The sequence below is a fragment of the Strix aluco genome, chromosome 1 (assembly GCF_031877795.1).
Source record: "Strix aluco isolate bStrAlu1 chromosome 1, bStrAlu1.hap1, whole genome shotgun sequence".
Taxonomy (NCBI): Eukaryota; Metazoa; Chordata; class Aves; order Strigiformes; family Strigidae; genus Strix; species Strix aluco.
Window position 1 is genome coordinate 136,687,135 of NC_133931.1, and position 12,106 is coordinate 136,699,240.

At 35.4% G+C, this 12,106-nt stretch overlaps 1 protein-coding gene across 1 annotated transcript in view; it reads left to right on the plus strand.

Annotated features, from left to right (window-relative positions):
* AHR (aryl hydrocarbon receptor) overlaps window positions 1-12,106 on the plus strand; it is a 68,403-nt gene that overhangs the window by 37,568 nt on the left and 18,729 nt on the right. Inside the window, exons 3-5 of the mRNA XM_074836795.1 lie at window positions 4,948-5,063; window positions 9,904-9,993; window positions 11,798-11,921. Coding sequence (XP_074692896.1) covers window positions 4,948-5,063; window positions 9,904-9,993; window positions 11,798-11,921 — 330 coding nt within the window. The remainder of the gene's footprint in view (window positions 1-4,947; window positions 5,064-9,903; window positions 9,994-11,797; window positions 11,922-12,106) is intronic.

Genomic DNA, 12,106 nt, shown 5'->3' on the forward strand with positions numbered 1-12,106 from the left:
ATGCTGAATTCTCAGCATCTCCAGTTACTTTATTAACTTTGCAACAGTTGGTACAGGTAGTGCCCCCTGGAGTATGTGTGTATTTGCACTTGCTCTGAAAATTTTGCAATTCTCTGCTGCTCCAACTTCTGGTAAACAGAGTAAGTAATCACCATTTACAGGATCTCTGCTGGGGGTGCTCTGGTAGCTACAGATGGCTGCATGGTCATTGATTTTGCAAGCTAAAAATAGTGGAGATGGGACTTCAAAGCAGCTGGCTGTCAATTGAGGAAATGATGGCAAAGGTTCTCACTGAGAATAGGAGTGACAGCCCATGAGGAAGAGGACACCAGTTGCTGTGGGTTGCAGCTGGGGGGAGCATATCTGCAAAGTAGAAACCCTAGAGATCAAGTGTTTGAAGGTGAAAAAGACCTTTTTCGACCTGGTCTAGGGCCTCTCTTGGGGGATAGCAGAGATTAAAGGAGATGGTGGACAGACTTTTTTAAAAATAATTTACTTCATATTATTAGATTAACTTCTGAAAATCTCAACAGATAGTTCATGAAACTAATCTATCATGTATTATCAGTTGATTCAGCATGCTGCTTATAACTAATGCAGTTTAGGATATATCCCAAAAGCAGTTTTTCATACTGAATGTTATTCCCTGGAAAGAAGCAAGATTGCATAATACCTGTTGTCCTTAGGTATTGAAAATAATTTTTCAGTCAATACTTAACATGGTCTTAAAATGAAAGATGGCTTTTGGCAGTAGTTAGAACTCAATTGCTTGAATTCTGTTCCAGACCTGAAGAAGTAGTTGTATGTCAGACTTGTTTTTTTCTTTCCCAGACATACTGTTAGTCTACTGAAGTACACTACATCTCTGTACAAATCTCCTCCCCTGAATGTACCAGCTAGAAGCAGAGATAAGCTGGTATACACTGATGATACCACTGTTATTTAATTTGTCTTTGTAGATATAATGTAAAACTGACTATCCTTTACATTTGCTGGTTTGGGTGCTAAAGCATTTCACAACTGTAAAACAAATGTACCAGAAACTATAATGTTGTTCTGTGTCTAGAAAAACCTATTAAAGGTCACTATCCAGTTTTGTTCTCTTTGGGATTTAGCTTTTACTTCAGATCAGGAAAGTCTGGGCAGTGGAAATGATGCTTGTTGCTGGATATAGGATTAAGTGACAGTCATTAACCTACTTGGAAAGCAAGTGCTTACAATCTAGCTCTCTTGCTAAAATTGTGTAGCAGATTTTTTGTTTGTTTTTTTAACAGGTATAAACAACTTTGCTTTATTTTTGTTGCTTTAAAGTTATTAATGGAAAATTCTGAGATGTAATTTGATTGTGTCTTTCATGTATTTTAGAGTATGTATACAGATTTTTTTCTATTTACTCTGTGTGAGTATTCATGTTTTAATTTCCTGTGACTGAAAATTAAGAGGGGGGTAGGCCAAAATGTGTTGTACTTAATTCAGAGATCCAAAGATTATAAAGCAACAAACTATCGGGATTATTTAATCTCACTACATGAGTAACATAGACTACAGGAAGCAGCAGAGTGCATGGCTGATTTTAAACTAGGTAATGTTGATTGTAATGTTACCTTTGGATGAGTAACAGTTTTTAGTTTTAGTTCTTATCGTCTGTTACTATATCTCTAGCTGGTATTTCTGAGGCCACTGCACTATGTGCTGTGACTAAGTCTTTTCAGAATTACTGCTTCGCAAGATGGCCCTCCCATACTGTCAGGCCGCTTGTTGGGATCTGGTAGCCTTCAATTTGACTGTATTGAACCACACATTGTAAGTTTGCATCCACATAGAGGGGATTGCTCAGTGTCAGGGACCTGTGTTGTCTCTGTTAGTCTCATAGTATTTGTGTCAACCTAAAATCTTACTAGCAATTTTTTAAAATGTTTCTTTGAAGACTATTAACAAAGAAGTTCAATCACAGAGGGCTGTTAATTACCATACCTTAATTATTTTAGCATTGTAAACTTTACAAGTTACATTTATAATTTATTTTATTAAAGTTTATACTTGGTTTGAATACTGATTTATTTTTTTAATACTATTTTCTTTTAAATATTTATTATTCAAAGTTCTGTATCGTCCATTCCATTTTTTATCTCCCCAGCAGGAAATTCAACAAGCTGTTTTTAAAATCTTGACTAAAATTTTTCAAGTCTTGTTGATCCAAAATAACCATATTCAGTCACTTTTGGTTAGTTCTGTTGGACTAAAAGGACTTTTATCATGAAATGTGAATATCTTTCTTGTTATTCTCAGAAGTATTAAATAGAAATATTTGGTCATCTTTCCTGTTTGTTTTCTACATTATTATTTATATTACTTCCACCTAACAAGAAATCAGTTTTGCTGTTGCAATTATGTGCTTCTAGCTGATTTGACTTTTGATTTTTGTAAAATTAGCTTTTTCTAGTACTGGCTAAACAAAATTTAGTTTTTATTAAAGGGATTTTAGTTTTTATGAAATCAACGGAAGACCACACCTACCTAAGCAACATCTGCACTTCAGTTTTGATGCCCCTTTATTAATCGAGACGAGGGATGATAAAAATTTTCTTTTGCACAGATGAAACAGGTAATGGTTTTCCAGCTTGGTTTTTAAAAGCATCTGGATCTTTTAGAGCTGTTACTTAATGATGCATCTCCAAAGTCTCAGAACGTGATGTTCCCTGTAGTGTGATCTCTTCACCCTTAGCTATGGCTGTTGAGGGAGAAACTGCAGTGACTTGGGTGGCTTGTAGCAGGCACTAGCAAGTCTGTGGTTTATCAATCAGAACAAGGTAAATTTGGGTTTGGTTTTTTTTTTTTCAGGAGTTGTACCCACACAATGATGTATACAGCTGCAATTTCCACCATATCTTCCATTTTTTAAACATGATCTTCCATTTTTTTGTCAGCATTTTTCCATCTTTCTCAGTTTACAACAGCTTGACTTCATCCATGTTCTGATTTCTACAGAAGGTGTAGGTTCTAATTCAGCAAAATAGGGAACTTCATGTGTACCTGTTGCACGCTTTGAAAGTTAGGAGGAATATCGCCGTACCAGTGCATAGGCTGTGTTTGTGCTCTAGAGCTCTGTTAATTGATAGCTGTAGAGCAGAACATCATTCATTAGTCAAACACCTGTAATTCCTCCCTGCCACTTATTATTTGCACATTCTAAAAGAAAAAAAACACTTGTATGTAATTGTATATGGTATTTTTCAGAATGGCAAGAGTGATTAGGTATCTTGCAACTTCCAAAGCTGAATGTGGGCCTTCTCAATAATCATACAGTGTAAATGAAAAGAATAAGGAGTTTTCTTCTACTGCCAGTGGATTTCAGGGGTTTTTAGTGAATGTTCTAGATGTCCTTTTAAAATAATGCTTAGGAAAAAAATATTGCTGCATCTTCCACTCATTTGAATTTAAAATGAATTTGCAATTGAAACACTGTGTGGCCTTTTACAGTACTTTTTGACTATCTGGTAGGAAGAAGAGCATTAAGATTTTAATTTCAATGCAAACCCTCAGATAAATTCCTGACTGATTAATCAGTTAATGTCTTTTTAGATCATGTTTTTCCTGTGCGGTACCTTTGAGGGATATTTTAATGAAAACTGTCTGGCTTGAAAGTTATTAGCTGTGGTGATATCTTAAAAAAACCTGAAAGGCATAAATTATCTTTGAGTTAATATACTTAGTGTAAAGTATCATTTAACCTAGTTGAACAGTGAGTGAACAGAAGTTCTTCAGGATTCTTGACTAAAGTTCTGAGCAGCTGAAAAATGAAGGTTTTTCAGCAGGTTGAAAAATCATTTGGAATTTAGGGTGAATATCTCATTGTTATGAGATAAACTGTTGGCATTTTATAGAAGTACAGTTGCTTCTATAAATTTCCCTTGCTTTGCAGCTTACAAGTTTTGGGGTTGTGGTGGTGCTGTTTATGGTAAAGGTTTAAAGTACAATTACTCAAGTAATTTTAAACTGTTTAGACACTGCAGACCCACTCAGACTAATTTCAGATTTGGAGACTTTTTTTTCTTTTTAAAACTATGTGGACGGTAAATACATTCTGAGTTATGGGCAATCTTTGAGAATCTAGTTTTACTTGACAGCATCCTGTTAATTAGAATACAGGGTGCAGAGATGGGAGCTAATATGTCTTTCGGGTACTTTGTAGCAATTTGGTATGATTTGGTCTGATTCGGTCTGATTCTTCATCCCTTATTCATTGAATAATTTTTTTTTCCTTTCAGTTGGATATATATGTGACCTGAATAATGATTATTCATGGTTATAGTATTTTATCTGAAATTGGAAAGTTTGCTTAATTGTTTAAATGGTTAAAATTTAGCTATGGCAGAAAAAAAAAAGCCATTTTTTTTGAAATAGCTTTCTTTATTTCCTTTAATTTGTAATATACATTTAGGGTTCCTGTTTCTTTCCTTCCTTTCTCTGAAGGGAGCTTTAGGTCTAGAGGTGACTTATATCTGAGGTACCATAGTTTGATGTCTGAAATTAGATGGGATACAATAAGTGTAAATGTTGTCATACCTTAAAGCAGTGTTGTTATCTGGTTATAGGAGGTTGTTGCATGAAAACAAAAATGTCCTTTATTAATAAGAGTGACAGACTGAAAGTGAGCCTTACAGAGAAGGAGAAGAAAAAAAGGAATAAAATAATGACATTTGCATTTATTTGAATAATACTGATTCTATGTGAAGGTATTATAGTTTAGAAAGGAGGTGGACAACAAATCTAGGGATTATCTCTAAATATAAGGAAAAAGTCTGATACTGAAACAGAAATCTTTCATTAGATTGACTTTAAGCATTTTTAAAATATAATTTTTTTTTACACAAAATAGCACATTATCACATAAATTTCCAGTGAACCTTTCAAAGAACACTCAACCTTTTTTCTTTCTTTTTCTAGTTGCATTAAAATCTTCTAATTCTACAAGACCAGAAAGAAATGGCGTTCAGGAAAACTGTAGAACAGCAAAACGTGGAGAAGGGATGCAGATCCTGGAAGGAGAACTCTTACTGCAGGTGTGTTTTGCAGTGGATGTATTACACAAAGATTTACATTTTTTAAAAAAAATATTGTATTTAACATACCAGTTATTTGCAGATGAGATTGAAAAAGGAAGTTTTCCTATTGTTAAACTCTTTCCTCATTTTCTTTAAGTTAATACTATACAGCTCTTGCACTTTTCTCTGGTGGTAGTAGTGACTTTGAAGAGTGAATGTTGGTCTACAGGGTTCTCTTAACTCAGAGTAATTTCTTAGAGTTGTTTTTTCACATGTCTTTGCCTCTATTCTTAATAAAGATATTAATATAAAGAAACAATCTTCATAAAGGTCAGATAGGTTAGTCATCTACTGTAAATTTCATGACTAAATGTCTAAAAACCAATTTCTCTTCAAAGACCGTGGGCTTGCTGGAATATCTTGCTTTCTCAGTTGTTTGAAAGACCTCACAGTTCATAGTATATGTTCAGGATAGATTTTAAAATACTTTCAATAACTTCTAGCAATGTGAACTAATGGGAAGTATTAATGAAAAATAGGGGGTTTTTAAATTATTTAGTCTGATTTATAGTCTGTTTTAATGACCTAGAGTGTCATAGCATATGAAATATAACAATATAATACTAGGTCCAGATTAAACTCAAGAAATTACTAATATAAGTATTCCAATGTTCTAATTAGTTTCGCAAAACAGATTTTACTGTGACCTGCAGCTCCATTTGAAATATGTTGATAATCTGTCTTGTACACAGGTTTTACACTGATTTATCTATCAGAAGTGGAAAATCATTAGGTCAGTCAGAGCCAATGGTTTGCTTAAAACAAAATTAATTTAACTGTTCAAAGGGTAGAAATGAAAACAGGTGCTAAGAATCTCACAAAACAATTACTATAAACTAATGCTGGTTGAAAATTGTTTCCTAACTGACTAAAAAAGTAGGACGTATATGTAATTTTCTAACCTTAATAAAGTATGACAAAGAACTGTTATGGAGTTACTGCAGGTGAACAGCTTTCTTTTAAATAGAAATTATCTTGAAAGGTACAGTATATGATTTATACTGGAGGCATCTATTTGATGTGAAATTTAGTTATTTTTTTATGACTTCTGAATGGAAGTTACATGAGGGAACTGCTATAGCAAACTGCTTTCCAGTGTGAAAATGAAATGGGTGATATACTTGTTACTGTAAATTCTGACCCTTTTGAGAAGTAAATTAACTGAATTTCTTAAATTATTTTTTTTTAATATTTTATATATAAAAAAATTATGAGAATGAATATGCAGATAGAGTTTTCTTTGGGAATGTAAGAAATGAGTGATGAAAGTGAGAATTTTCTAGGAGATACAGAGTATCAGTAAATGTTGGTAAAATCCTTCCCTTCTGCTTAAGCTCGGAAGTCTTTTAAGTCACACAGGTTTCCATAAATTATAACTAATGATGAACATTTCCTTTTTATTGTCTCTCTATTTTTTGCAAAGTTGGTATGGATATATACCGTATTTTTTTATATTTGTTTTTATTTGTTCACCAGATGTTTTTTCTTATTTCCTAACAAACAGAAAATTGTGTATTTAATTTCCAACATAGAAACTGTCTTACCAAATCAATATATTGTGGAAGTAGAGGTCATAGATGTATCTTTCTTAAAATTAAGCTGTATCTCCTTTAAAATTATTTAAATTATTTCAAATTCTTATTTTAGATACATAATCTATTATAGTCTGAGCAAGTTTATGATGTGAAGTGCAAGCCAAATGACAACCTTTAAGACTTTTTTAAAAAGCCTTACTTCTCACCAGTAATTGAACAGCTTTGTAATTGCCTTTGTATTAGGAATATTGAGAGTATTTTTGTAGAAGCACAAATATTGTCTCCGGTGCTCCAGAATAATAAACTCACAGAGAAATTTCATTATGCCTTTAAAAATAATTATTTTAGGATTGCATTTTGCCAAAACCTCGATCATAACCATTCTCCCCTTTATTGGTATATTCTGGATACCTGCATGTTTTAAGGAACTTCCAGTAATTTGATGGATTAGATTTTTGGGCAAACAAATTGAATTTTACAGAATTTTTGGCTTACAGAAAGCATCTGAGTTCTGCAGTAACAATGATGCTTCAAGATGAACTGCATACCAGAGCCACTGTAAAATGTGATTGAATTCCAGGTACAGAAACTGTACATAGCTTTCTATGAAACAAAGCAGAATAACCAATTTTAATATGTGAACCAGAATTAGATACTGTGCAGCTTGCAGACTTTTTGTATCAAGCATCTGAGATGAAACGCCTTGCAGAATAGGTCAGCAGAGGACACAAACACCTGCTATTGCAGCATTCTGCTTCCTTGGATTTACTGTGAACTTCATCAAAACCAGGGATTCTATATAACTACTCAAGATTTCTTGGACTGGCTATGCTATTTAATTTTAGATTATTTTTTTAGCTCATACTGTGTTCAGGTAAAGTTCACTAAACTTGTGCAAGGAGTTTGAGTTGACCCGACTATTGGACGAGGGAAAAGGTGTCGATATTATCTACCTGGATTTTCAAAAAGCATTCAACACAGGTCCCCATAGGATTCTCATAGAAAAACTGGCTGCTCATGGCCTGGATGAGCGAACGGTCTGCTGGGTCAAGCACTGGCTGGATGGAGGGTCCCAGAGAGTGGTGGTCAATGGAGCTAAATCCAGCTGGTGGCTGGTCACAAGTGGTGTTCCTCAGGGCTCGGTGTTGGGACCATTTCTGTTTAACATCTTTATTGATGATCTTGATAAGGACATAGAGTGCATTATCAGTAAATTCGCAGATGACACCAAGTTAAGCAGGAGTGTCGATCTGCATGAAGATAGGGAGGCACTGCAGAGGGACTTGGATAGGTTGGATCGGTGAGCTTCAACAAGGACAAGTGCCAGGTCCTGCACTTGGGCCACAACAACCCCATGCATTGCTATGGGCTTGGGGAGGTGTGGCTGGAGAGCTGTCTGGAAGAGAAGGGTCTGGGGGTTCTAACTGACAAGCAACTGAACATGAGCTGGCAGTGTGCCCAGGTGGCCAAGAAAGCCAACGGCATCCTGGCTTGTATTAGAAATAGTGTGACCAGCAGAAGTAGGGAGGTGATAGTCCCCCTGTACTCTGCACTGGGGAGGCCACACCTTGAGTATTGTGTCCAGTTTTGGGCACCTCAATACGAGAGAGATATCGAGGTGCTGGAGCGAGTGCAGAGGAGGGCAACGAAGCTGGTGAAGGGCCTGGAGAATAAATCCTATGAGGAGTGATTGAAGAAGCTGGGACTGTTTAGTTTGAGGAGGAGAAGGCTGAGGGGAGACCTCATCACTCTCTACACCTACCTGAAAGGACATTGTAGAGAGGTTGGTGCTGGTCTCTTCTCACAGGTGATTAGTGACAGAACAAGGGGGAACGGCTTTAAACTCCAACAGGGGAGGTTTAGACTGGACAGTAGGAAAAAATTTTTCACAGAAGGAGTGGTCAGACAGTGGAATAGGCTGCCCAGGGAGGTGGTGGAGTCACCATCCCTGGATGTGTTTAAGGGTCATTTAGATGAGATGCTGGGGGATATGGTGTAGGGGAGAACTTTGTAGAGTAGGGCTGATGGTTGGACTCGATGATCCCAAGGGTCTTTTCCAACCTGAATGATTCTATGATTATGAGAATAGATGAAGAAATGTCTGCGCATTAAATAGGAGTGCTTTGCAGCACTTAAAGACCAGTCATTTAATTAGATATTTAACTTGACTTAATTATACCCTATTAGGAAAAGAAAAAGAAATAGTAAAACCATATCTCTGCAAAATATGGAAAAGCAACTGGTGGTTACCATAGTGTGGGGCTATGGGAGTTAATCTTTGTGGAAGAATGATGCTGGCTTATTATAAAAATATGTTATTATGTTGTTACAGTAAGATATAGGATATCCTTCCCTTACTATGCATTTTCTATGTTACAATAATTTTGCATAATAAAGAGTGTTAGAAACTGTGTTTTGAGTATGATGGCCAAATTTGACTTTGAATGCAGTTGAGGAAATTAAGTGGCACAATATACTTAATCCAGTCCCTTGAGACAGCCTTTTGTTAAATCATGACTGAAATGCATAGAAGTAAATCAGCACCTTTCAGATGAGCTGCCAAGTCACAAATGTACTGTTTGCTATCACAACAATTGCCATGAACTGTATTGATTGGGAGTCCAGATAAATGCCCTTTGCGTGACTTTGAGTAAGGAGCCGCTTAGTCTGCTGCTTCATGAAGGGGGAAATCTCTTCAAAAACATTGTTTACTTGCAACAGTCTGCTTGTGCAGGGGTTTTCTATTTTAAGTAAGCTATAAAATGTTTTCTTGGACTATATAGGGGATCTTGATTGCTTGATTTCCTGTCCACTTAGGCCTGTCTGCACTATGAATAGAACAGATTTGGGGGCTGGGTTTGTGACATGGCTCCCGTTCGTGCTGTGGGCAGCTGGGTGCACCGAAGGCTTGAGCCACGCAAGCATTGTGAACTATGGTTGATATTAGATAAACTTATAGTTGTCCATACTGCTGTCCCTCATCTCCTGTAAGCAAAAGTAATTAAGAGTCATCAATAGGGTTTGGCTTCTTCGCTGAATTTTCCAAAATCTTTTTTTTTCATTAAATGCAGTTTTCTTCATTGTGCCACATATACTGTAGAGAGATGCAGTGAAGAATCCTTCTGTTTATGCTCTTAGATAATGATATGTTTTTGCATGTTTCACATTTTATTGTGAGACTAGGGTATAGGTAGACTTACAGCCACAATAATTATCTGGAATTTTGTCTCTAAAGCTGACAGATTGGTGTGTTTTCTCCCCAGGCATTAAATGGTTTTGTATTAGTTGTTACGGCTGATGCTCTGGTTTTTTACGTCTCTTCTACTATCCAAGACTACCTGGGGTTCCAACAAGTAAGTTTATTTTTTCCTTTATTTTTTTGCAGAGGTTTTGCTTAATTTCAGAGGGCATCAGTGTTTATATTTAGGGTCTGATAGTCTATGTAATAAAAATCTCAGTTACGTACTTTGAGTTGGATTACTTTGAAACCATATTACTTTTCTGTCAGGTTACATAGCTGAAATGGGACCTCAGGCCAAGCACAACAGGAATATAATTTCCAAAGTAGAGTTAGGCAAGATAGGAAATTTTCACACTTAATTAGTCTTTACTGGAACAACTGTTTGAAATTTATACTGTGGTGTTACCCAGTTTATGATGCTGAGCGAGACATAATTCAATGGGAAGGTAATTATTTTAATGGAAACCTTTCATACAAAATTAACTCCATATGCCTTGAGGTTTTACATATCAACTTTGTGATTTTAGTATTTTTAGAATTTTAGTGTTCTCTCGCTTGTATTTACTTTGTTTACTTATTTATTTCAAAACATGCATTTGTTATTTGCAATTTATGGTGCAGATCATGTATGGCTAACTTCCTTTGGCTTGCAAGCCGGTTACCAAAGTAGTAAAGACCAAGACCCAGTGGGCACATGTTGTCTTCCTTCGAGGACTCCAGGGATTAGTTTATGTTAAAATGAGGGAAGCTTAGTTATAGTTATCAATCTATATCTTTGGGTACTGTATGATAGATTCAGTTGCTCTCTAAAACTAGGCAGAAACTCTGCTTGGTCTGCAATTTTAACTAACTGATAAGAGATTGGGGAATGTTTGTGTAAAAGAAAATACTCCAAACAAAACATTATTATTCCTGGGATTACAGATTCTTTTGCTGTTGGGGAATGAAGAAAAAAGCTTGGAAAACAAATTGGGCATAAAATTTGTATAGTAATGCCAATAAATCAAGTGCATGATATAGAAGTGAAGTCTTAAAGTTACAAAAATTAGCATTTCTGGCAATTTGTTCTGGAAAATACTGATTCTTTTATGAAATTCATCAAAGCAAAATTTAAGCTAGGCTTCTGCTTTTGCCAGCTCATCTTAATTTCTTCAGATCTATGTTTTATTTTAAATATTTTCTGTTTATGTAATGGTTGAGTTTTTGATCAATGCAGAAAACAGGCAATTTAACTCCTCTCAGTTGACTGAGGCTTTTGTTTAATATTTTGGGTGGTTTTCTTCACCTTAATTTCTTTCAACCACTTATCCTGGCTGTTGTAGCTTTGCCATTTAGATCGCATTCCTAACCATGCAATTGGTGATGATATGAGTGCTTAATAATTACATATTTTAATTCATCCTTAAGGAGTGATAAAGCTTTCAGGCAAACAATGTTCAGTTTCATTGTTCATAACCTACTTGGCTTAGTTCTGGAAGTTGTTTGGTTCAGGGTCCTGGCTTCTTCTGTATTCTTGTAGCACCTAGGATGGGTCAGGTTCAAGTACCATCTAGCAAGTACTTTATTTACCAGTATGTAAAATGAAATGATTTAAACAAAACCTAAGCATAATAGTTCCAGGCTTACATAGATAAAAGCAGGTAAAGAAATACTTGACATAATGTTATTTTTTTTTCTAAGGTAGTATTTTTTATTATTATTTCTCAAGTTTGCAGTCATCAGTGTGACCACATTTTTCTCTGTGCTGCTAAAAACTGTTTTGCGAAGCTTTGCCACGTGCAAGCAAATGTATGTCTTTATCTCTGAGCAAAATGGATTTTGCTGCATCGATATCAGTGTTGTCAACCAAACACCTTATATTAGCATATAAGTTTCTTATTCTCTTTCTTTCCCGCCTTTTTCCTTTTTGTGCATAGTCTGATATTATACATCAGAGTGTATTTGAATTGATTCACACAGAAGACAGACCGGAGTTTCAACGACAGCTACATTGGGCATTAAATCCTGCCCAGTCTGCAGATTCTGGACCAAGTGTACAAGGTGAGAATGCAGCCAACTTACATGTTTGCCTGTCTGATAACTAATCAGGGTTTGTTTTTTTTTTTTTAATTTGTGTATGTAAAAAGTTTAGATTCTATTATATGAACAAAGGAATAACATCTTTTAGACTTATTTGAATTTTATGAGTGTGTTCAGCCAACAGTGGGAATTACTATTTTTTTTCA